We start from the raw sequence: 27753 nt of genomic DNA on the forward strand, positions 1-27753 counted from the left end.
GACGAATGGCAACAGAAATAGCAGTACAGATAGTAGGGATGTAACGATATCCAAACGTTATGGTACGATATCCCGATATAAAACAAAAACACAATATTGTGCTTGTGTACATTACAGCAATGCATATGAACAACCTTCAAACTTTAATAACGTGCACTTAATAATGCAAGCAGAAATTGAGTTCCTTCACATATTGACTCGCTTCACAAGCATATTACGTTCCCCATCTGACCATTAGTGTGGATTTTAAACATAGAAGGGCCAAAACATGCCTTGCGAAAATTAAACGGCACTAAAAACTAGCCACCATAGGGTGCTAGAACTGCACAAATGGAAATCAACCTGATCGTTTGAACAGATGTGCTGACAACGACGATATATTGTGGTCGTATTAATATTGCGATATTGCCGTTATTGTTGCATCCCTAACAGATAGCGTAACATTGAATATGTAAATAGAACAGAATGGTTATGAGAACCATTACATAAAAAACAGAGCCATCATACAGAACAGTGGTCCCCAAACTTTTTTCACGCCACAGACCAGGTCATACAAATCCATATTTTTTTATTTTATTTATTTTTTTATTTTTATTTATTAATTTTTTTTTTTTTTTGGGGGGGTGGGGGGGCAGCTGATTAATAAAATGCTACAACAACAAACGCAAATCTATTGTGTATTTTGATGTACCTGTACTAGCAAGCACAAACACCGTAAAAAGGGTAACAACGGTCGCTATGCTAACGCTTAATCACGAGTGACACAAGCAACACAAAAACTCGGCTAATTTTGTAAATATACTCCAACAAACGTGAAGCCCCATTTTTATGTAACTTTATTAGCAGCGTCAACACAAGACACCGCCGAACAAATATAAAGTCCATGAATAACTCACCGTAATGCTAAATAAAGAGCCACTCGACCGGGCCTTGTGTGTGAAAATCACCTGTCACCGTAAATTTGTTTTCAAGTTTTTTTATTTTTCATTTAAAGTCTCCTACTATTGTCTTCATCTTTCTTCTTGGTCATAGGCGCTTGTGGTCACATCACTACTTTCCAAATATGTCTGTTCTTTACTCATTTTGCTAGCTTGTGGATTTAATATCAGCGCTACGCTAAGATAATTAGCATCTTGACGTGCGTCAAGTGTCCGTCAGACATTTGTCACAGACAGAATCCGGTCACTTTTCAAAGTAAAATATATTTTTTTTACGCTCAGGTAATAAGTAAACCGAAAGTACAATTATTTATTTTGTCAATTGTGCAGCCGGCCACGGCTCAGTGCAAAAGTTGGCCCGCACGCTGGCGGTTGGGAACCACTTTATATACGACACAGAATTGCATAAAATAGAAATACAAGGTGTCCAAAAAAAATTTCAAGTTATCATTACGATTGTTTGCCTGTCCCCGTGGCTGTTTTGGGATTCTGCTGCCAAGAAAATGAAGTGTAACTTCCACATTCCTCCTCTCTGAATTGCACTTTTTTAAATTTTACAGATCTTCTTGTTCCGTAATTGAGCTTTCCACATTAAAAGTGTAATACACGTGAACGTGGCGAGACGTCTGTCAGCTGTCAGTCCGCAATACCCGTCCGTCCGTCCGTCCGTCCGTCTTCAGCATGCGCCAGGATTACTTAGACCAAAAAGCCCCGGCGCCAATTTGAACAGGGGGGGGTTAAATTTTTTTTTTTTTCGAGTTTGCTGAGGAAAAAAAAAAAAATCCATTCGTGTCAGGCAGAAATGTGCGGGGAATAGCAAGAGAGGTGTGTGTGCGCGCACGGAGCCAGAGGTGAAAAAACGCAGGCGCGCTCGCCTCCAAATACACAGCCCGAGGTAACATTATAGATTAATCATGTTATGGGAGAACAAGCACCAGCTCCAACCATCACCGAGGCTGAATTTCAATGAGCCAACTGTTGACTGCGCGGCAGACCAGAAAAAGAAAGAAAAAAAAAAAAATTGGTGAAATATGCAACGGGTGATTAATATAGAAGCCTTGTGGTGAACTATGCCAGTGAAACAAGGAGTACGGGTTGGATGTATCTGTCAGCCTGGAGGAAGAACACGGACAGCTGACAGGTGTCAAGTTTTCACCCGGACGCATTAAAAAAAAAAAAAAAAAAAAAAAAAAAAAGGAAATATATAACGGCACGTACTGAACCTTTGCAACCTGCTGCACGCAGACTTGTGCTGCACTAATTAAGCAGATTTACACAAACTCCTAACCTCTAATTAACTGTTTTTGGATGTCAGCGGGCAGCGCAGTGGGCACATCGGTTGTATGCGCGCTCACCATGTGCCATCATGTTGCTTCAAAATTATTTCATTTTTGTCATTAAACTGTATATTTCAATCTTTTCCACTTTGTGTCATTTAACCATTTTCTCCTTTTTTTTTCTTTCCAATGGTCTCAGTTAATGGTTACAGTGCCACCTGCTGTTTGAGCAACTTTTTTTTTTTTGCACACATGTGGATATAAAAAGTCTACACACCCCTGTTTAATGCCATTTTTTGTGACATTAAAAAAATTACAAGATAAAGCATTTTTCCAGCAATAATGTGACCTGGAACACAATTGGGGGGGGGGAAATGAATGTTTTAGACAGGGAAGTTAAAATAACTGAAATGTGGTTGCACAAGTGCACACACCCTCATAAGTGAGATGTGGCTCTGTTTTGAATCAACTAATCAAGTGCTCATGCCAAGGTGTCAAACTCAAGGCCCAGGGGGCCCAGATTCGGCTCACCACTTTGTTTTATATGGCCCACAAAAGTTACGTAATCATGTGCGTCGACTTCAGCTTATTTGCCAAAATTCAAAAATTGCCAATTGTCTTTCTTTTAATAGAATTGAGATGTCGCAACCATTTTTTTTTTGTTACTAATCGCGCTTTTAAAATAACCGAAAAATAGTTGAACAATCTTTTTAACTCATTCGCTCCCAGCCATTTTCACAGAAGCAATCCTGTTCGCTCCCGGCTGTTTTAGTGGATTTTAACTGATTTTGCAAGGCCCACAGAATATTGTGTTCTATTGCTATAAAAGCATGGAACCTATCAAAAGAAAGATTAAAGTCTCTTCTTTCATCAGGGAAAAAAAAAGTATGTTTCTATCTGTTTCCGTTCTGCAGCAATTAGCATTAGAAGAGAGCTAAGTTTCATCAGTTTTCACAAATCTATTCAAAATTCTAAGTAATTGAGCTTTTTTTTCTACATGGCCCTGGTTGATCTCCTTTGCTCTGCTGCCACCTGCTGGCCGTTTGTGTAATAACTACCATTTCCGCAACCGTTCTTTGCAGTTGAGAGGCTGCATCAAAGCCTTCTGTATGCTCTAGGATAAAAAAAAAAAAAAAAAAAAAAAAAAAAAAAAATAACGTATAAATACGTCTTTGGGACACTTAGAACATTAAAAAAAACATATTTATACGTTATTGGGAGTAAATGAGTTAATAGCTTCTGACTTCAAAACTAGTTATTCATCAATTTGTGCATACATATGTAATAAGTCATACAGTTATAGAATCAAGGCTATTTTTATCTACATTGTAGCCCAAAACAAAAATGAGTTTGACTTCCCTTGCCTATGTGCAACTCCAAATCAAGTTCAGATGTTCAAGTAGGCTTTTCCTGATTTTTTGTTTCTTCCCCCTATCAAAACACTCACTAGTAAATAGACCTGTTGATAATTCCCTTAATCTTGACTAAAGTCCCAATTCCAGCTAAAGAAAAGCTGCTATTTTTCCTACATAAAAGTAAACATGACAATTTGTGCTGTTTTTAGGGGGGGTTTAAGGCTTGAACCACTAATTTATCATTTCATCACATGAAAACTAATACAATGCTAACAAGCTAACTATTAGCTCCGATACTGCCACCATTCTTCACTATATGTATAAATTTGAGTGCAACTCGTGTCGAATTAAATAAAAAAAAAGTATGTTTTTGAATAATCTCAATTGCAAGACGTTATGGCGTGATCAAGTGTTGGCACTTAGTAGTGCGTAAAATGTAAATACTACTCGATTACCGTTTTCTTGAGAGGCGAAGACTCAACACATGCTCTTTAGTTGCCTCTCTGTCTATCGTACGTTGCTGGTTATGACGTCATTATCGAAGGTGTCCTTAGCATTTTCAGTTCACGTCAAATAGCGACAGCTGCTTTCCTACCCATTTGTCAAAGAGCTAATTGCTCAAAAGTTATCTTTACGCGGTCGTATCGATCGAGATCCTCCGGTAAAGAATGCATAATGGAATAGAATGGGTCTTTTGGAGATATCCCGCCATCCGGCGTACGGGGCGGCTGAGAGAAAACACGCCTGCAGAGATGTTTACAATTTATGTGCCTAATAGCGACCACTGGGTCATTTGTTCTGCACGCCCCGGGGCAGCGCTATTGAACCCGCTGACGTGTGTGCCGCATTTCACTCCGACTGTGCCTGCGAGACGGTCATTAGGGGGTGAGGTAGTTTAAAAAAATAAAAATAAAAATAGGAAAGAAAGAAAAAGAAAAAGGGCCAATTATCAGGAATCCACCTGAAAGGCAGTTTTGCTTTGAGAGTGCAGAGAGATACAACAGCCAGGACGACACCGGGAAAAAAAAAGAAAGTAAAAGAAAAGCTTTTCTAAGATCTACATGTTCAAGTAAACAACAACAAAAAAAAAACAGAAACGTATGCTCGCAGGCTCACCGGCACTGCACAAATCCTTTTTAAAAGCACCACCATTCAGCACAATAGGCAACACAGGCTAACGCTGATAGAGATGAAGTGTGCCTTGCGGAGCATGCGGTTATTATTAGCAATGTGTGAAAAGCACAACTTACAAAAGAAAGGTGAATCTGTGTACCTAAAATGTTTTTAAAACAATATTAGCACATTTTGACCACATGTGCAACCGATGTACACATTTGTACATCAAATTGAAGTAAATTAAAATAAATAAATTATATATATATATATATATATATATATGCATGCTACTAGTATAGCATAACTGTGCAGTAGTTGACATCCGCATGCTACTAGTACTACTAGCAAAGCGCTATAAGTTCTTTATCAGCAGAATTTTATGTTGCTAGTAGTAGCTTTCAATTATTAACTAGTGCAAAATTGTCTCTCAATATTATTAACTCATTCCAACCCCAAAAAAACGTGTAAATACGTTTCTGGGAGTGAAGGACAAAAGTATTAAAAACGTATTTACACGTTTTTGGGATGGAATGAGTTAAGATGTAGTTGTCTTACTAGTATGCTAAAATTGTCGCAATAGTGAGGACAGAGTGTACTAGTAGATGTACCTTAAGCGATATTAAAAGGATATTAAAGCTGTTTGAGCATTTTTTTTTCAAACTTCTTGCTATCCATCTGAAATTTCACAACTAGTAAAGTATTTGACTAGTGCACACTAGAAGAATGATTTTTTCCCCACCATTAGTGGCACTTTCAGTCTACTAGTATGCAAGCAAAATAAAGTGTTGCCTTAGTAGTTACCCGTACTTTTGCCACACTAGTAACATGTAGTTGTCTGAATGAATTAGTTTGAAAATTTATGAATGTATTTATGAATGCATTTGATATCCATCTTGAGGTCATACTAGTAGGTCAAAACTGGCACTAGTAGTGGGGGGAAAAAAATACTAGCAAGACAGTTGGTTCTAATGTGCCCTAATCATTCTAAGATGGATCAATGATATTGAATACATGTTCACAAGGCATTCCATAGATTTGGTTAATTTTATTAAGCTCCTATGAATTAATTAATTGGCGGATGATCGAGTCTAGCCAAGACAGCGTCTCTATTCAGCCACATATACATGATTGTGAAGGTTGTTATTTTCGCGCCGGGGGCCGCCGATTACTGCCACGGGAAGCTTTAAATCGTATTGAAGGGTTGAGGGGGTTCGTCACTCAGGAGGCGACGGCAAGGAAGCCAACTTACCGCAGGCAACAAAGACCGAGAAATTTTGAGCAATTTCACACAGTGGGAGGATTTGACATGAATCATAATGTGGCTAAAGAAAAAGTTTTGAGCAACTATTAGATGCAAATTACACCTTGGAAACCACAATCAGAGGCTAATACTGACGTTTTAAAAAAAAAGCTTTGTGACAACTTCTCCAAAGATTAGTGTTTTAAAAACAGATTTGTACCGTTTGCATTATTTCCTACGAGGAAAGTAACCCCCCGCTTTAGGATGAAGTCTTTTCCTGTGACCGTGCTATATATATTATTCGGGTGTCACCTCCTGAACTCACTGCACCGGCTCCCTGCAGTGGACCTCTTCAAGAGTTCCTCAGTGCAGCAAAAGGGCTCCTTTAATCCAAACTGTTAAGTCGAGTCAAAGCCCGCAACCTTCACTACCTGCCCGCCCCTCCTGCCCGCCTGACTGACTTAGGATCTGCCGGCCGTGGAGTGATGAGAACACAGCCGAGGGGAAAAGATTCATTTCACCCACACCTTCCCAGACTGTGCGAAAGGCTTTCAGTTTCATGGTCCAACACTTACATTTCACCCAGATTGCACACAGGAGAACTCAAAATGTCAGAGGCTTTTTTTTTGGGGGGGGGGGTTTGTTGCTTGGTTGCAGCCTTCCCAGCACGTGTTCACATATTAATGTTGCAAGTTAACATACGTTCTGGAGAAGGATTTAAGTGTGTGCTTGAGTCCACGCCAGCGGGAACGCCCCCTTTGTGTCAAAAGCAATCGCCGCCGGTCTCAGACGACAACAGCTTTGTGAATGCGCACTACGAGTCTAATGGCTGTTCGAGTCCTTACGGATCTAAGGTGGAGATTCCCATCCACTCGTCCTTGGCATATTAACTCATTCACTCTCAGCCATTTTCACAGAAGTAGTCCCGTTCGCTCCCGGCTGTTTTACTGGATTTTGACTGATTTTGCAAGGCCCACAGAATATTGTGTTTTATGGCTATGAAAGCATGGAACCTATAAAAAGAAAGATTAAAGTCTCTTCTTTCATCAGGAAAAAAAAAAGTATGTTTCTATCTGTTTCCGTTTTGCAGCAATTAGCATTAGAAGAGAGCTAAGTTTCATCAGTTTTCACAAATCTTTAAAATTGTAAGTAATTGAGCTTTTTTTCTAGATGGCCCTGGTTGATCTCCTTTGCTCTGCTGCCACCTGCTGGCCGTTTGTGTAATAACTACCATTTCTGCAACCGTTCTTTGCAGTTGAGAGGCTGCATCAAAGCCTTCTGTATGCTCTAGCATAATTATTATTTTTTTTTTTAAACGTATAAATACGTCTTTGGGACACCGAGAACATTAAAAAACGTATTTACACGTTATTTGGAGCAAATGAGCTAAAGTACTGTCAAAGATCAACAGGTGGCCTACGGGGAATTATCTAATTTCACTCAACTGGTCCAAGAACTATTAAATATTGACTACAAATAATCTATCACTGATCATCTATTTTTTTTGCCAGCAAAGTGTACCAGTTTTCAAGGACCAAAATAAAAACAAATGATTAAAAATATGACTTACCATTAGTGACGCTTCAATGAGCCGTGGCCGTTTGGCCTATTCCAATAAATGGACCGATGAATTACAAAAAGTTACCCACCCAGTGCGGTGTCATGAAGCTAGTTATTCTATGATGGATTAAGTTGTCGTTAGCACGCAGTTGTTGTCTGTGTATCATTGGACATAAAAATCTAATAATGAAGCTTCAATTTGTGCCGCTGCCCTGGTTCCCCGCCGCTGATATGGAGCTATTGAGACTATCAGCAATTGGGGTTAGCCTCAAGCTATTAGCTTCGGCTAACGGTGGATTTGCTTGCTAGCCTGATGCACTACTTCACTTGAGTCAAACAAATATCGCAATTATCCATCATCAAGAATGTTTTCTGGTTTTCAACCTGTATGAGCAATGAGATTGTGACCCATGGATTTTTGTTGGATTAAATATCCGAAGCAACCAATGTTAGTGTTATGCTAACGACATAATTCTGTCAAGCTTTTTCGCTCAAATTCCGAATTGACTTTCTGAAGTTCTGCTGAACGCTTTTACAAGTCGCGTCACGCTTGAGTGGAGCACAGAGGCCACGAAAGTCCAAATTGTCGAAAAAAAAAATACTCTTGACTTCCAACCAACAAAACGAGATGAAGACCAAGACGAAGCTGAGTCAAAGATGATGATAGTGTTTGTGGCACTCTCGAGTCAAGGAACATTTGGACTGAGGTGAGTCTCGCCTTTCTCGCGGGTGCGTGTGTGTGCGTGTGCTTGTCCGCAGCCGACTTTCATTATCCACTCACAGACGCCCACCACCCCACTGCGCTAGCAGATAGCCACATCTCAGCATCAGTCACACGCTCTTCAGGGGTATGGCAGAGAACATTCCTCATGGCCTCCAGCTCAGGCAATCAGAAAATGGAGATCCATCAAAGGCGTGGCACGGGTTTTAGCCACGTAATGCTTTCCAAATCAGTCCATTAGCGCGAAGAGAGGAGAAAAAGGGGCCGCGGATGAGGTAAGGATGTGACAAAACAAAAAAAAGGGGTCATTGATTTTGTTTTCTTTAGATTTAAAAAGTGATCATTTAGCGTAGCCGAGCGTGACAGCTGTTTTTAGAGCCCCTGAATGAAGACGCGATATCATAAAGACCACCTGCAGGGCTGGAGCCTAACGGTCCATTTTTTCCATATTTTCTATGATGGGTATAGGAACATAAAGCCATCTATACATGTCTTGACACGCTACATTTTTCCCACCCCTTAGCTTGATCTTGGTTATATTTTGTGGCAAATCTGCTTGCCTTGTATTAAGAAAGCCAGAATGTTGTTGATTTTTATTTTTTATTTTTTTGCGTTTTTATGGTTTTAGAAGTGATCATGACTTGAGTGCTGGCCAATGAGACCCTGAATGAAGACACCACAGAAGAGGACAACGACAACCACCCCCCAGTACAGAAGCACAACGGAGTAAAAAAATAAAAGTCAAATTTTGTTGTTTATATTTCCAAAGGCGTGTAGGAACATAAAGCCATCTATACGTGTCTTTTAAACCACTATTGCAGCCAAGCTCATTAATTTCAAGAGTCACTACTTTGTGACAGCGCCAAGATGCCAAGCCGCAGCTAATTGCCTGTGACGGATTCTTTTCTTTCTTTCCTTTTTTTATTGTTATTTTTATTACGCCGTCCTGCCCGAGTGATTGTCAGCCAATAATCCTTTGTGCACGCCACGTTTAAAACGTATGACGCTGCTCATATTTATTTAGATATGTTAAATAACGACACTGGCACTTTCATACTTCATAAAGTTTAAGAGATGACAGTGAGCCACTCTTTTTAGTGGAGGCATTAACAATGGATGACACCGCGGGCGAGCGGGCAGTAAAGTTTCACGGCTTTTTTTTTTTTTTTTTGCCAACGGTTGGACGTACTCGTAGTGTACAGTGCACACAAATGTATATTAAATAAAGACCAACCTATGGAATTGGGTTCTAAAGGATATAATACTTGTAAATTACAGCTGAATTTGGATGGTACTTGGGCCCTTTGGCATCGGCGATTTTTCAAAAAAAAACTGGTTATGATTGAGACTCAGGAGAAATTCCCTAGCAGGACTTGGTCAGAAGTATAAACACTAGAGTTTGACTAAAATGAGTGACTTCCTGTTAAATTTCAGCCTTGAGTTCTTGAGACTTTCTGTGCATCCTGTCAAAAAATTGTAATGTAAAAAAAAAAATGTTAAAATAGTAGCTACTTACATTTTCACCAGGACACACACACTTGAAGAATTTCAAAAGTTGTCAGTCATGGTGAAGTCCAAAAAGTCAATTCAAGCTCTTTAGGCTTAAGAATCAATTGCTAACATTAGCACATTAGCGGCTATATATACACTGGTAAGTTGTTAGTTTCTACCTGAGATAAAGTTTGTTTTTCAGTGTCAGGAGCACACGTTTGAAAGTCTAATAACTAAATCAAGAAGATGTTTACGTTGCTTGTGTTGTTTTTATGTAAATGCCCGCATTGATAGGTTAAACACCAAATATACACCAAAGTATGATCCCAAAATACATAGCGTTTTCACATTGTGTTAGCATTAAGCTAGCATCCATTCGATAAAGATTAGTTGCCCCTTTTTTTTTTTTCTTTTTTTTTAAGCACAAGAGTGAAAATACTTTCAAAAGTGTTTTATCAAGCTTAAATGTGGACGGGGTAGAACTATTAAAAAAAAATAAAAATAAAAAAAAAGTCAGCTTTTCACCTATTGAAGGTGATTTGCTGCGCGATAAACGTGAGATTCGCTGTACTTACAACGCAGTGCGTTTTGGGGGATTTTTTCCCCTACTTTTTGAAAGTGAAAGGTGAAAACTTCTCTGGCCTTTAGCAAAAGAACTGAATCTCTTCGCGCTGCTGCCGCTGCTGTTGTTATTTCGACATGGATGAGCTCTAACCTGCCCGAGCAGACGGCGCTAAAACTCATTTTTCCATGCAGGGATCAATAATGCAACACTTGGCCTTGGAGGTTCAATACGGAGCGTTTGTACAGTATAACAACGGCTTTAAACTGTTATTCTTTAAGTTCTCCCTGTGGGATTGACAAAGTATCTTAAGTGTTTTTTGTGATGAGCATATTAACACACCTACAAGTGAATTCTGCCCATTTTGTGGAATTGATTGGTGATTATTATCCACGTTTCTATTTATCCATCCATTCATCTATCAGTGAGCTTTGTGAATTGAGGCATTTGTCCAACTATGTATTATATATTGAGCAATCAAATCTATAGTGTAAGCAGGCCAGCGATCAAGCTATTTACCTATCAGCTAGTTAACTAATCAACGAGCAAATGATTTCTCCTTCTTATATCTATTTATCTAGCTATCTACTGGCGGGCAAGCAATTTTTTGCCGTCTTAAAAAAAAACACACACACACACACACTGAGCCACTTGAGATGAATCTGTTTTTGTAATACTACCTGACACTATGCTGCTTCTTAGAAGAAACCGATAAGGAGTGAAATAATTTACCGACCGCAGAGAATTAGACAACAAAACAAGACGGGTCACGGCAGAAATAACTTGTGTTAAAAAAATAAAATAAAATAAAAATAAAAAAATTTATCTTGTGGGATGATAGATGAGGATAGAACATTAATGCAACTTTTCCGTTTGTTTTTGTCTTGAGATGTTATCAGAGAGAGGCAATACATTCTCCTTAACTTTAAATAAAACTCTTTTGCTTGTTTAACTATGATGCAGCGCAAACTGCAGGCCCCCAAAATTAAACGGTTAAATTAATATGTCTGACAGCACCCATTAGTAGGGCACAATACAGCAAGATTTGGTATCGATCCGATATTAAAGTGGCAGCATGATGAAACGTCTTGAATCGGAATGATTTTTCATGAGCTTTAAGTGTTTTTGTGTTAGCTTTTTTTTTTCTTTGGATTGCTAATTAAGCAAAGCCCGGGACGGAATTTGAACATATTTTATTGGTGAGTTGTTGTTTTTTTTTGGCCCATTCTTTGTCATAAAGAAAAAAATAAAATAAAAACACAAGGTCACTTCAGTTCAAGCTACTGTTTGTTTGAAGTCAGTCTGGCTTTTAAGGCGCACCGCTGCATCATTAAAAAGAATCCATTTGAGCTAAATGTTCATGTCATCTCATTCATTAGCATCCTCCTTCCAAAAAGAAAAAAAATATCCACTCTGTTTAATTACGATAAGTTTCTGGTAGCTTTATAATACTTTTTTAAAAAGGGTCAGGGTCGTTGGTCCGACTAACTCATCAGGTTGTAAAGTACATCATTTCTGGCAATGGAAAAGCATGTAAGGACAAATTATGCCCTGTATGAAGAAGTAATCTCTCAAAGGCAAAGACAGTATTTAACTCATTTACTCACCAAAACATATAAATACGTTCTATTTTAAATATCACCATGCTCACAAAGATGTAATTATACGTTTTGTCTTTGATGCAACCTCTGAACTGAAGAGAATGCTTGAAGCAATGGTAGTTATTACAAAAACGGCCAGCAGATGGCAGCAGAGTATAAGAGACCAAAAAGCTCTTTTCCTCACTATTTTAAACAAATGTGTGAATAATGATGAAACTTAGCCATATTATAATGCTAATTGATGCAAAATCGAAACAGTTAGAAATACACTTTTTTTCCTGATGAAAGAAGAGACTTTAATCTTTCTTCTGGTAGGTTCCGTGTTTTTAAAACAATAGGACAGAATATGCTACGGGACTTGCAAAATCTGTCAAAATCCAGTAAAACTGCAAAAATGTCCTTGGAGTGAATGAGTTAAGGTGCAATCAAATTAAAATGTTTCATCGGTGCAAATGTGTTTGAACTTCTGCAACTTTATCATCAGCAGACGCTTCTCGAGGGATCCAGGACAACCGGGCCACCACGAAATCCAAACATTTTTTCCTACTGAATAAGCTTGATGAAGTCTGTCTGAAGACTTTTAATATTTAAGTGTTTAGCATATCATGATCTCCATTGGAGTTTCTGGATCAGCTCAGGGTTCAAAAGCAGCCTTTGAACAGGTACGAGTCAGCGGTAGCCACAGGTAAAATTTAGATTTAATAAAAAGGAGTTAGGGTGAAACATTTCCAACAAAAAAAAAAAAAAAAAAAAAAAAAAAAAAAAAAAAAAAAAAAAAAAAAAAAAGTCCAGCTGCCTCGGCTCAACCTTTGCAGATTTTGCTATTTGGTACATCCTGACATTATTGATCTTATCATCAGCAGGGGCGCATCTAGTGTGATCCAGGGCCAAAATTTCAGACTAAGGCTTTCTTGACCTCTAAATGTTTCAAATTCAATGTTTGGCACATCCTGGCCCACGATGGATTGGTTTAAATAAGCTTCAGCTGCTTGCTTATAGTGCCTTTTTATATCATTGGCAGGGTTGGCCGCACCGAAAACCGAAAATATCCACACCACTTGTCACCTTTGTCAGAAAAGTAGATGCGGGGTTTTTTTTTTTATTCTTTAAATATTTCATTATTAGGCAAATCGCAAGCTGGAGATTCAGCTACTGCTCAGTGCATTTTTCATGACTGTACTGTATGTACTGTTATTTATCTCAAACAAGCATAAAAATAAAAACAGCAACAGCCTTGCCCAAACTCCAAAATATTTACCGGCGCTTCCGTAGCAGCAATATGCAGCCTACTTGAGTCAGTTTAACATTTAATTATTTAGATCCTCATAGCGTATGCCGAATTAGCTTTCAACAGGGTTTCTGCTTCTTTCTTATCAGCAATGGGAAAATACACGAAACCCGAAAATATTTGTCACCCATGACAGAAAGTTCACATTCATGTTGTTTTTCTTTTAAATATTTCACTCATGAACATATCTTTAGCTAAAAGTGAGTCCTTGAATTCTTGGATTTTTCTGCGGAAAAATGTTGGACAGACCTTCGACATGAACATACAAAAAGGGTCTGCATACATTTAAGCTCATTATTTGACAAGAAGATTAACGTTGAAGTCTAAGAAAAAGAAAAGCCCGAGGACGTCTTTTCTTTTCACATCATTTCAAATAGCTTTAATATGACGTCGGGTAGCCATTCTGGAACAAAAAATATTTCACATCATGCTGCCACAAGCTTACAGGTGGCGGAATGCAGTCTCCAGCACTGCAAATGCTTTCGAACGTTACGAATAGCTCATGTTGGAAACAGGTAATTTGGCAATTGATCCATCAAAGCATTTGACGGCCTATTTCTTCTGCATGTGCTAATGACCTGTCATCCTGTACATTCATTCATATTTCACTCACATTGTTTCATCATTCACAAGTGGGAAAAAAAAAAAAAAAAAAAAAGACGTAATGGTGGGAGAGAACATCAATTTAGTTCAAAAACAACTATGAAACAATAAAGACATGACGCCGTGAAGTAATTCATCAGCACACCAAGGTTATTTTAGTTAACTAAAACTAACGAAAAAACAAACAAAAATTTAAAAAACAATTTCATTAATTTCTGAAGAAATATTCTAATATTTTGAGATAGGATACTTGAGTTTTCTCAAGCTATAAGCCATAATCAGCAATAATAAAAGGCTTGTAATATTTCAGTTATTTTGTGATGAATCCAGAATGTATGACATTGTTTTTTTTTTAATTGTATTACAGAAAATAAAGAACTTTATCACAATATTCTAGTCATGTATTTTGGCATTAACCGGACTAAGGAGGTTTGAAAGTGTGTCACACAGAAGTGACGTCATCTAGCACCTTCAGATGACATCATTCCCTTGGTGTTTTTTGTTGTTGTTTTTTTACTATATTGCGCACAAGTAATACACATTTTTTTAAACTAAAACTAATACTGAAACTAACTAAAACTAAACTAAAAACTAAGCATTCATTAAATAAACTAAAAGAAACACCCTGAAAACTAATTAAAACTAACTACATTTAAAAAACAAAACTCAAAATGAAATAAAAATTTACTAAAATTAAAATTCCAAAACTGTAATACCACTTGATAATTTGTCACTGCACCGCCTGGCTCTATACAAATACGAAATAACCACCAATCACTGGTTAATAAACAGTGATCAAATAAAAAAATGCTTTTGTAATACACTTTAATGCAAATTTAAAATGAATTTTATTAGTCTATTAAAATAATGGAGAGATAAATCAATTCTAAAGATATTCGATCGTGACAGTACTAATAGGGAGATTACTGCATGTCTTGCAAATTAGATGGCGTTTAGTAGTGCACAGGTACCTTTACATGAGTTAAAAATAAATGTTCGTAATAGAAATGACTCAAAATTCCATTAATATTTACAAATATGACAGAAACTTGCATCGGACCATCAAAACAAAGCCAAGAAAAGTTATTACTCGAATAATGTAAGTGCACTAAAAGTAGAGGCAGTCCTCATTTGCGGAGCCGTGTACTGTACATGCACCCAAGTTTTCTAAAATTGGTCAATCATATTGTCATAGCAACAACAGAAACGCACGCCGTCGTCCCGAGAACAAGCCGGCACGGCGTCATTATGATCAGCAACCTTTACGTAACGCCATCATCTCAAACCGAGGGTGTTGAAATAGGCTGATAATTATAAAACGGTCTCAGAGCAACGCGCCGTTCGACATTACAAATTTGCTCAAATGTGTTTGGGCTCATGCGCAAAAGTGATGAAAATGATTTTTTGGCTTTGTTTGTCTTAAGTAGCGAGAACAGGCGGGCGCTGTCAGTCAAGACTCTACAGGGAGAGAGATTGTTTTTGCTCCCACTTTGAGAAACAACTTGATGATGATGAAGTATTTTTTTGTAAGCCTCGACAAGACAATTTAATAGCAAGCACGCGGGAGATACAGTCAAATAACAAGGACGTTTTGTTTGTTGCCGTTTTAAGCTCTCAATGTTCTCGCAGTCCCTGGTTATCTCAAAACTAATGAGCACTTTATGTACTAAATTATTGATACATGTTGCATTGCGGGTCTCTGACTGTTTTATGAAACCATTTTGTCTGTCCGGGAAAATGAAATTAAAAGATCAGCGACATGCTTATTGAAGATGTACATCTTTCCGACCGACCGGCAAAAAAAAAAAAAAAAAAAAGTTAGAGTTAAGAAGATAGTGATGTCATTAGTGCTTCCCAAATGAACTAAAACATTCGTCGTAAAATTTACATAGACTACAATTGGTTGTAAACTCTAAAATAAATTTAGTGTTATCATCCAGAACAAATAAGTCATGGAACAAAGGGTTAGTGGTCGTGGCTAACATCGTTGCTAGCTTAGTATTGCTAGCGCTGCCATTTTGTTGAAGTGGGTCTTGTTCTCCATGACAATTTGTCACAACGACACAATTTCATAATTGCATGTTTGAGACTCATGCTCATGCTCGCCGACGCGGGGTGTTCCTCACTAATCAAGAGACTCGAGGGCGGGGGATTAGCGAAGTAGCGCCGCAAACTCCCTTTTAATAGCCTGCTTCATAACTGGCTTTTGAAACAAATTATTAGACTAAGTCGTTATGTTTGCAAACTACAGTGGGTTAAGTAATGATTTGATCCCCTGATGAAGGTTATTAAAAATAGATGAACCGTTTAGAATTTTACAGTTATGGCTCATGGTAAAACAGAATCGGTCAAAAATACGTAAAAAAAGACCAAATGAAAGTTATAAAAAGGACATTTGGTCCCCAAGCAAAACACAAATCAGTGCCGAATAGTGGGCCCCAGGTTTGCACACTGCTCAGGGAATTTCTTGATTTATTTATTTTTAAACAAACTGAATCTATCAAATCCTTGGTTGCCCATTGGAAATGCCAAACACCGACTCCCTCCACATGTATTTTTTTGTTGATTGAGGTCTTTGAGACATGTAATCCACCTAACAGGCTTGACTGTTACCTTGACTGCAGAGTTGGGCATCGTCATTGACTGGAATTGATGATTGATGGAAGTGCCCACCTTTTGGCGTGTGCTTCAGCACTTTCAGCGAACGGCTTGATTGTGCGAAGCCTTGAAAAAAAATGCACAGACCAAGTGAAGCAGGATTACTTCTGTGAGTACACACGGTCCTTCTCAATTCGCTGAAAGTGCTGAAGCACAGGCCAAAAGGTGGGCAATTCCACCAATCGTCAATTCCAGTCATCGACGATGCATACCTCTGCTCGATTCTAAGAATGGTGTTTTTTGGGTCAGACTCAGATTTTTTCGTGTTAAAAACACAGCTCCCATGAATTCTATGAGTCGTGTAGCTGTTCACTGGCCAACGTTAGGTGAACTTAAAGCAGTGGGCACTTAAGGGTATTGATTGGTTTCTTGGTGATTGAGGTCCAAATGGCCTTCAGACCATTCACAAGTTCTTTCCGTGTTCTTTGCCGTTGCTCTCTTACCTTTCTCAAGATCAGTCTTCATTCACAAGGCAAGATCTTTTGAAGATGATCTTTGAGGCCGTCACTTTTTTTTTTTTTTTTTTCCCATCCTCCAGACACAGCAGGTTGATTAGATGCCACAAACTCAATTTGGGTTTCCTTCTCTGGGGTCATCTCTCCATCATGCAGCTGTTCAGTGGTGAAGGCAACGTGATCCAGTGCATGTGCTTTCTTGGGTTCTGCAAGACTAATTGTTGCAGTGTGTTACAAACCGTTTTCTTGGTGAGTTGCCTTCAAATTGTTAACAAGTACCCGTCATGAAGCTGCTCCCTTACCTTTTCCATGACAGGGAAATTGAGGGTCCTTTTGTTTTGTGTTCCACTTCAGTTAATAGTTGTCAGCTTGTCACCAAACCTTTTTGCTGCTGGTTTGCTTTTGTAACCCTTGACTGCGCAGGTTACATTGTTGCCCCCGACATTTGTTGATGGCTCTAATTTCTTGCCTGTGGTGTTAAACAGATTGGAAGGTAAGAAGTGGATTCCTACAACAGGTGCGCTTTATACACATGAGTTGCTATCAGGACATTGGTCAACGGTTGATTGCGCACAGCTGTGTGCTACCTGGGCACCATTCAATATGTAGGAGTCACACGGGATCAAGTATTTATTTCACTCAAAAGAAAAATCCAATTTCTATAGCGCGTTCACTCGGAGAGCTGAATGTTTCTTGGAATAGAAACCAGAGTATCTGTCGAGTACCAACAGGATGTTCTCAACAGAGATTCAGTCGCTAATTTTCTGATTGTTAGCTGTGTCCAGATTCATAGGCTGGTCCTCCAAAAGGACCATTCACAGGATGAGTCCTTCAAAGCCTTAGAAGGCGAATTTGGACAAGCCTTTGGTTATTTTGATAGCACGTGGCCGTTGGGAGCAGAAACGAACTGAACGGACTGCCGTTCTAGTGACGTTCATGAATGAGGCGGTGTAGAAGAAGAGCGGAGTAATGGAAGCCTTCGATCAGGAGCATGGAAACAAAGGCCGGATTTGAAGGCAGTCGAGTCACGCCGAAAGTTACGTCGTGGTTGAAAGTTCGGAGGTTCACTTTGATGGACTGGATGTACTGGTTTCTGTGGATCTCACTCTGCCTCATCGATCCTTCCCTCCTTCCTCTCTTTAGTTTTTCCTCTGGTCTCTTGGGATCTCTTTAATTTGTTGGAATTTAGAGGCTTCTGGGGTTGGCGTAAGACTTTGATTTTGTAACCACGGGGAAGGCAGGAAGTGTTTGGTCGGTGCTGGATTTCACTTTGATTTATCTTTCTTTTCTTTTTATCTTTTCCGACCTTTTCTCTGGTCTCCTGACCGTTTGAACCTCACGACCCCGGCGAGACTCTGAAGGATCTGGTTGTGGTGAAGGGTCATGGGATTTTTATGAGGTTTTAGGGGAATTAATGAGTATAAAGTTACACGTATTTGCACGCACACACGTAAAAAATAAAATAAAATAAATAAAAAAAATGAGCAATGATGATAAGACGTTGAATCGGTAAGACTACCGAATGAACAATTCTGAGCTCTCGGGGAAGAAAAAAAAAAAGAAAAAAAAAAGTGATGTTTATACAGTATTGTGTTTTTAAAAGCTATTTTGTATTTAATTATTATTCTGTCTAATTATATAGTCAATAAACAATCATAAAAACTTTAGCCTGGTCCTTTCACTGAGCAAACTTTCAGATTCAACAGCAGTTTAAACAATTATCCCAACCGCTGTATATATCCTGCACTAATGATACAGGTAAATATTTGCTCCATTTCCCATAGGAGATTCTCCGTCCATTACCAGTCAGCTGCGGTATTTATTGACCGATGGGTACAAAATGTTTCCATGACCTTGGAGCTTCAAGGAAGTCCATTGAATGCTTGAATTGTCATGACCAAGTTCTCCTCTGTAACCACCGCAGGGGACGTCGGAACACCGAGTACGCCGCATTACCGCCGCATGGGTTGAGACGGGAAGAAGACTGGGGCTAATTGCGGCAACAAACAGACTCGAGCTCATTTCTATGCGTGCTGGATGCGCATGCTGCACTCTAAAAAGGTGTATGTCTTCATATGTAGCGTGCAGAGACATAAATGAGAAGTCTCGGGCCCCATTGCCAGCATCGCAGGTGACCATTAAAGTCGGTTAAAAATTACGTTAAGCGAGCGACTGCGGATGCCTCGTAAATTCAAAACAGCTTTTAAAACTTTTACATTATTACACCGATGCACGCCCGCTGGATAAAATAAAAACTAATGTCCTATTGATTTTGTGCCCCGCGTGATGTGTAGCTTCCAGTGAAACCCACCGCAGCGAGACAGCACATTCTTATGCATTGCGCAAGGCAAAAAAGGTCATTATGTCATTGACGGGTCTTTTTTTTTCTTAAATATAAAACAAACTTATAAGGGAGCGCTCGCTTGCGTTCTGCTGGCTGGCCGGAGTACATTAAATATCAAAGGCTATTGATTTTACATCAAGCAAGCGTCACTTTACACAATGTGCTGAGGATGTAAGCGGTCACATTATACAGATGCCGCAGTGCATTTACATAGACGGCAATAGAGTGATGTGAACGCAATACATGGGGACGTAAATAATCATCGATTTTTTTTTGTTGATAGTTACGAATTTGATCAAATGCATTGAGTCACTGTTCATTAACAAAGCCTGCTGTCTGAAGAGGAACATCATAAGACGAATTCTTGGTAGCTTAGCTACCAGGCAACACAGGTATGGATGCTACAGTTCAGAACTTTTGCCTTGAAAAGTAATTGTGAAGGTGCAGATACGCTATTAACACGATATGCATCACAGGACAACGGCCAAGTTTGCCCATATTTGGCAATGGTTGCTAAGCAACGGGACAGGAAACAGCCTGGTGTGTTGCACACTGTAAAGATCTGGCTTTGCTTATAATAAGGAGAAAGGTACAAGCAGCAGCTAAAAGAAGGGTACAAGTCCATCCAATTGGACTGATCTGGAGGACTTTAGGCTAGACCGCGAGCTACGGGTCCATGAAGACCGCTTTGGCGTGTACGTCGGTCTGAACAGGGACCAGTTTGACAGCCTTTAAAAATAAACGTTTCATTGGTAAAAAAAAAAAATGCTTTCACCAAAGAGATCGTCCTCGATTGTCTTGTGTCCCAGATTTCCAGACACCATATCATTACGGATGCGTACATTTTCTCCATGCTGTTTTCACTTTGGCTAAATCTCACTCCGCCACCATTTCTCCTATTGGATGAGCTGAAATGAGATGAGTCAAAGAGTCTTCAATCACAGCGATGTACCAAAAAAGAGTGTAATCACTATTCAACCGAGCCAGCACTTTCCACTAAGCTACCAAATTTCCTTCCTTGCCATGAGGACCCCATTGCTTAGCACCGTAATACTCAGGTGGTAGTGACTGAACATGATGCAATAAACATGATAAATGGTCACACACTAAATCAATTCTTTGCATCCTGTGAGGCTCAGTTGTAAGATAATTCATGCAAAAAACAAAAAAACAAAGCAAGGGAATCAAGCTTTTTTTTTTTTTTATAATACAAGCGCCATTATTATCGCAGAGGCCGCGTAGCATCCGTCGGTGACGGATGTGCACCGCCACGGGCAAAGGAGGTGCAGACCAATGACTGCTGCCACACTACGCATACGTTTTTCCCCTCCTCCGACACTTTAAACGTGGAGCCTCGAGCGAGAACCGGGCCAGGACGATGCCTCCCCCGTGGCCCGGGCCGGAGTTGCCGAACTACTTCTCCTCTTGTAATATATCTGCTTAGACGATATTTATTACTTTTATAACTAAGGGAGTAGGCGGGGCCAGTGTCCTTCATTGCAAAGAGGGACTGTCAGCAGTTACAGTGCATCGTTCCAGAGTGGTTCGCTCAGTTGATGTAGACAAAACGTTCGATTAGCTGCGATGCAAATTGCCGGTAATTCAGTATGTGTGTTAGTTACAAGATTAATACAAAGTGAACTTAACACGGGGTGGGATCGGTGAGCATCCCCTCAGAGAACACAAGATAGCTGGTGCCTCCAGTCTGTTAGTGGTGGAAGGATCTTAGGATTTAAATATCGATACCGCCGCTGGTATTGATATCGATCGAGACCAGTCAACTCCAGTTTATCGTGGAGGGGATATTGTATCCTCTAGACGCACCCGCGAAAAAGGTGAATATCCACAATAGAAAGACCATAAACTTTTCTATTGTTTCATACCTAGAACACAATTTATAAACACACAAAAATAACTAAAACACACTTTTTAACGAATACATTTAGTGCCTGTTTTCACTCAAACTCGTTCGGATGTAGCGGGAACGCAAACAGTGAAGACCATGATTTGGTAGACACTAGGCAGCCAATCGAATCGTTATACGTACAATTTAGTCTTCAATGAACCTGACATGCATGCTTTAAATTTGGAACGTGGGAAGCCCTGAGCTGGGATTTGAACCCAGTACCTCTTGAGTTTGAGGCAGACGTCCTAAGCCAAGATCAAAATTTGAAGTTCAATCGAACACTGCTTAGTGTCAATTAGGGGTGTTTAAAAAAAAAAATGGATTCGGCAATATATCGCCATACTAAAGCACGCAATTCTTGAATCGATTCAGTAGGCAGCCGAATTGATTTTTTAACAGATTTTTTTTAAGGTTACAACCTGTTTGTTAAATACAGTGGCTCACAGTTCTAAGACTGAAGTTTCAGATCAATAAATAATACATTTTCATACAAATCTTACAGTATACATGTACAGGTTTACTGAATGGTATTTTCTAAATTTGAGTAAAAATAAAAAAATTTAAAAAAAATCGTAACAATCGACTTGTAAATTCATATCGGGATTAATCGAATCGAATCGTGACCTATGAATCGTGATATGGATCGAATCGTCAGGTACTAGGCAATTCACACCCCTAGCGTCAATGCATACTCTCCATGCCAAATATTTCGGGATACGCAAGAATTTGTGCTGATCCAAAATAAGATTGTTTGGCCTCGGACGCTCCTAAATTGGTCTTTTGCAAACTCAAAGACGCTTGACTTCCAAAAAATCTATTTTGCCATTTGCATTCGATTTCCCTGATTGACACCGCAGTTGAACAAACACGGGTAATAAGGTTGCAGTGAGGGGAATGCATAGCGCCTGACACGATCGCGTTGATCCGACAAATTTCCATAATGCGGCGAGACGGCGTGTTTCGAAGCGCTTGCTCAGCTCAGAGCATGTTTCTTTCAAAGCTCTGATTTGTATACAAAACCGGCAAGACGGCTTAAACATGACCACTATTGATCTTGATCTTGATCTTTCGCAGCTGATCGGGCCATTAAGTCGGGCGTCAAAAGTATCGTCAGATCTGACAAAACCGACAAGCGGCGCGTCGTCTGTGTCACAATTTGGCCTTTTTGCCTCGCGATCTGACGATAGCGTTTGTCCGTCTGTCGTCCTCTGATGCAACAACAAAACCCCAGGGGCTTGTTTAATGGCTAGAAACTTTTCTTTTCTTTTTTTTTCGGTCTCGCGCTGCACTCTTGCTTCACATCCCATCTGACACGTTCGCCTGCGCATCTCGCCATCAAAAACCGTAACAAAAGGGACACAAAGCGACGGCGGTTAGACTACAAAAGTGGGTCAGTTGGCGTTGAGAGGTTGATGAAACGGTGAGCGCAGACAACAATCTCATCCCGATATCGCTTTTGGCAGATCTACTCAATCCAGATCTCACTTTACATCACTCATTCCCTCTTTTAAAGAAGCACTTGTTTTTCTTCTCTTGGGTTCACCCGGCAGTTCATGTCATGTACTCCACTCGAAACCAGACAATTTCAGCACCATTGCCAGCTCTAACAATAACACTTGTGCGCCCGAGCTGGTCCATCCGTAGGTGATCCAAGGTCACCAGAAACAACAACAACAGATCTAATGTTCTCATTATTACAAATCATCGTGCAGCGGATATGAATCTCAAGCGGATAATTGATTTGTTACATCGTTTCTTGTTGGTCACAATCGTAATTTTAAAGTGTTTAATTTAGTTTATTGAAATTATAATGGCACAGGGACCTAAATCCTCTCTCCAAAGTTAATTAACCAACCGCCCAGTGATTTCTGATGTGACTCAATTTTACACCTTCATTAGAAAAAAAAAAAAAAAGAAAAAATAAATAATTATGAAATAATGTCCACTAGCTTGTTTCCCTGGATGTTAGGGTTTGGTCATGCATTACAAAACTGACCTTTGAACTATATTTGGTTTAAAAATAAATAAATAAATGAATAAATAAATAAATAAAAATTCTGAATTACACAGTGTGACTGAAAAAAAATGAATAGCAACAAAAAATAAAATAAAATAGTGGGCTACATTAATGTTGTCTTTTTTTTTTTCAAGAATAATCCCCAAAACATTTGTGTCTCACTTGTCAGATACTTAATTGCCTAATTTTAATAAGAATGTCTTTGTGTAATTAGCGATTAAATAAATCACCTAGCCCTAGACCATTCTGTAATTGCCTATATATGCCATACGATGGCAGCAAATCACTACTTTTGTCAAAACGAAGCTTTGCCCAAGGCACCAAACAACAAATACTAGTTTTTCAGCAAATAATGGCTCAGTTCTCAAAACGCATCCACGTATAGGCAAAATGTGAATGCAAACAGCCAATATACTGGAGTTTGCTGGATATATCTTGACCAATAGATGCTAATTGGCATAATTTACGCCACAGAACAATAAATACAGTGAAATCATGGTATCAAGCGTCAAGCAGGATTCTTGTCACATATTGAAAACAACAATAATAAGCAATAAACACCACATAGCTCACAATCAATATGTATCTATTAACATGACTAAAACATAAAAACCTTAGATGAAATACATTCTACTCACCAGAGATGCTTATTATTTATTGGCATAAATCCATCCTCTTTAGCTCCTCAAGGCTAGTTAATTGTGTTGATTTAGTCAGAGCTAGCTTGTTGTTAACTGCTCTGGAAGTGCTAAATAAATCCTTTTCCGGGTTAAAACAAACCAGCAAGCAACCATGTTGGCCGACTTATCCTCAAAATGTCCACTTTTTCTTGAAAAGTCCACCTTGAAAATGAATTTTTATATCATAGCGGACAAACGTCCTTCGACACCTGCGAGTAATTTTGAACGCCACGGAGTACTCCGAAGCACACGCCCCTTCTGCAATATGATTGGCTGAACATAACAAAACTAGTTCGCTCTGATTGACCAATCAGAGGACAGAAAATTGCTGTCACGGGCCAACACACAGAAGCTGAAATCCGATTGGACAAAAATACTTACGTCGCCTACATATGAGAGTGACACACCACGAAAAGAATATAACTTTTAGAATTTGGAAGAATGTCAGTTTTGGTTTTATATAAGAAATAATAATATAAATAATATAAATTTATAAAATAAATAATAAAACTTCCCAAGTGTGTTTATTAAAAAAAATAAAAAATAAAAAAAACGAAATTAATATAACAGGCTGTTGGGAATAAATTCATACAATTTTATTTAAAATGTGAATGTAAGTCAGTGGGGTTTTATTCATAGCGTTTAGGCCAGCAGAAAATTCCTTGAAGACGCAGACTGCAAACCACTTATGAAGGCAAACAAAAAGAGGAAATGGCAGTTAAAGGTTATCTGTTTCTTCTCGCCACAGCAACCATATTTAATTAAATCATTTTAAGAACTGTACATTTCTGAGAAACGGGAATTATTTTGACATTTATGAAAACTTACAAATTATGTATTTTTATTTAATTTTTTTCTCCCACTAAGGCTGCTTCGCTTCACCATTTTGATTTGGACCGCATTTAAACAATGGCACGTAATAACACGTCGGCCCATTGTGTTCCTGGGGCCAGTCTCGTCTATTCAACGTGATGACAAAACCCAAATTACTCCAATTACTCCAATTATCATGATTAAAAATAATGACAACGTGCATCAAGTGTATTTCTCCACTGAATATTTTTTCAAGATCCACATGATGAAGTTCCTTTTCTATAAACACGTGTAAACACCTTTGACACGCATGTGTGGGTTGAGATTAGGAGCGTGCTCGAAAAAAATCGATACGGCAATATATCGTTGCGGGCCTCATTACAATACACATATCGATACGCAGGCGTCAGAATCGATATTGCTCGTTAACTTTAAATAGGCAGTCAACGTTTGCCTTTGCAGCTTGCATTGTACCTAAAAAAATCAAACCCAGCAGCGTCTTTGAAGTTAATTGCCTTCAATTAATGCGAAAAATAGCTCACCAGTGATTGGACAATGTGTCTTGCTAAGAAAAATGAAAGCAGATGAAGAATATCAACATTTATTTACTTATAAACTTAACATGTCACGTGTCTCGTGTGGGATACATACTGTATGTATCGCGATACGTATCGTATCGTGGCCCCTGTATCGTGATACGTATCGTTGAGATCATATAAAGACACCTTCAATCATGTCATGTCAACCTTTTGTACCATTTTAGTCAAGAGCTGTATTGGAGATATTGAGTCAAACACCGGGACGGCAGATCATGATTACCTCTCTCGCAACATACCGTGCACGTACATCAGTTTTTTTATCTGCATATCTGGCGCGTAACGACCCCCGCCTGCTAAACCGTGTAAGTGCCGAAAGGATTTGATTATATGTATATGTCATTTAGATTTCCCAAACGGGCTGGAATGTGTGAAAGCGAGTGCGGCACAATAAATGAGATTTACCTTGACTTATATGGGGAGCGCCCTTGTGTGGAATTGCATACTCGAGTGGCGTGTGCGTGTGCACAAGCATACGTTTCCCCACATTGTGGGGACATAAGTGTTTACACAATCCAGAAAAAAAATGGTCTTCATTATGTAAATGTTATGTTTGTATAATAATATGTATACACACAGCTTTATTTTAAGGGCAATATAATGAAAACTGGCTTTTTAATGGCTTGTTTACAAATAGTTGAGTCTCTGGCGTGCATGCTAACCCATCATTGCAACAACCATGTAAATCTTTTAACTGAATCTTTCGGAAAAAAAATTTGAAATTAATTGGAGGATACATACAGTATAATATGCTTAGAATTGCCTACAGTTGAGATGCATCACTTCAAAATTATTTATTGAAACAAATGACTACTTAATTATTAAAACAGAGCTCTAGAGAGATTTTGTGGTCGAAGACAAGTGGTACGAATAAAGTTTTGGGGTAAATAACTGGAGAAAGGGTCAACAGGAGAAAAAAAAACAACAACACATAGTTCATCAAGTTCAAATTTATTTGTGTCCCCGCAGGGCAATTATTATTACAGCAAGCACATAAAGAAGTAAAAGCATAAAAGGTTTAGGAAAATACAGTATCATGTGCAAACACTCACATCCACATGGGTGCGACGTCTCAGCTATCGTGTCAAAGACACACAAAAAAAGGTAAGCAGAGCTGCAATGGGCTTGGCTGGTTAGCTTCTAATTACGTGCCTCGTGATAATTATCATATTGTGAGCTTCATATTGTGATAATATCGTATCGTGACATTTGGATATCGTTACATCCCTACTAGCCGCACAAACTGATCAAATTTAAGCCCTTTATTCCAAAAAAAAAAAAAGTCGGCAAAGTCAAAAAGTTGACAAGAACCTGCCAGTGGGAATGGGAAGGAAAAAGCAGCGATATTAAACCAGATGCAGGAAAAAAAGATCAAACTTAAAATGCACGACATCAGTCGAGAGCCGCGTAGCGCGCTGCATTGTTCGGAAAAAGCCGGTCAATAAACGAGTCTGCTAATGGGAGAGCGAACAAAAGCCTACTGGAAAAAAGAAAGAAAAAACACACACACACACAAACAGATCAAACGTGCTGCAACGACACCCATCGCAGAAGGTCCAAATAAAAAGGCCTTTGTGCACAGAAAGCCGATTCACCTAAAAATACCAGCCGCTGACAAAAAAACGGGAAACGAAGCGGGTAGTAGAAACATACCACAACAAAACTAGTAGCCACAATAACAGATCAAGAAACTGTTACAGACACAGTTTTTCTCAAGTCTCAAGACTGTATTTTATGCCTCGAAACACGAGTAGATGAGATTTCTGGCGTACCATTTTACCGTCTTTTTTTTCCACTGGGTATTATCGCGTTCAAAAACATCGTGAACAAATACGCTGCGTGTTTGGGGCGACAAACAAAGAGTGTGCGAGAAGAATGATGTTGAAAGCAGGTGCTGCGAGCTTGAACAAAAAAAGGGCTAAAAATAGCCGTTTTGCTTCCATTTAAGCAACGCAACAACTTTAAGTTTGTCCCTGTGCACATTTCAAAGACGTCACATGGGATTTTTTGAATGTATAAATATGGGACAATTGGGTGAAAATCACAACTGGAGAATTGATTAGTTCTGTTGTGTAATTCCACTCCTTACCTCCGGAGGCAACACTGAGTTACATCGTCTGAATTATCTACATTAGGATCAGTTTTCGTGGGTGTGGATTTTCTCAGCAACACAAATTTACACAGATTCGTGAACAGTTTTTCGAAGAATAAGCCTTTTTTGTGTACGTTGAAAAATGTGTTGACTCTTTGAATTAAGATAATGGAAAATGGTAGCAAAAATGAATCTTTTGTTTGTTTAGTATTTTCCTTCCACATGCTTTAAACTGACCATTAATGGAATTATGCGCCACCAAAATGTTAACACTACATTAACCTAGATTAAACTCCAAATTAAAACGATGAAAACGAATGTTTTTAACTCATTCACTCCCAGCCATTTTCACAGAAGCAGCCCCGTTCGCTCCCGGCTGTTTTACTGGATTTTTGACAGATTTTCTGTTTCCGTTTTGCAGCAATTAGCATTAAAAGAGA

The 27753-nt window shown here is 39.0% G+C and overlaps 1 protein-coding gene across 9 annotated transcripts in view; it reads right to left on the reverse strand.

The window, feature by feature from the left end:
* The window catches only part of grid1a (glutamate receptor, ionotropic, delta 1a), a 326902-nt gene that overhangs the window by 275501 nt on the left and 23648 nt on the right, over window positions 1-27753 (reverse strand). For 2 of the 9 annotated variants that reach the window (XM_077495436.1, XM_077495433.1), the window contains 2 exons: window positions 17168-17334; window positions 16854-17079 (listed from right to left, as the gene is read on the reverse strand). The exons of 4 other annotated variants lie outside the window; for them this stretch is intronic. In XM_077495436.1, coding sequence (XP_077351562.1) covers window positions 16854-16875 — 22 coding nt within the window. In that variant the 5' untranslated portion in view covers window positions 16876-17079; window positions 17168-17334. Of the gene's footprint in view, window positions 1-16853; window positions 17080-17167; window positions 17335-19984; window positions 20091-23770; window positions 24037-27753 lie in introns of those variants that run through there. 3 more of the 9 variants (XM_077495435.1, XM_077495434.1, XM_077495438.1) reach the window with 3 other exon arrangements.

The sequence above is a fragment of the Festucalex cinctus genome, chromosome 14 (genome assembly GCF_051991245.1).
Source record: "Festucalex cinctus isolate MCC-2025b chromosome 14, RoL_Fcin_1.0, whole genome shotgun sequence".
Lineage (NCBI taxonomy): Eukaryota > Metazoa > Chordata > Actinopteri > Syngnathiformes > Syngnathidae > Festucalex > Festucalex cinctus.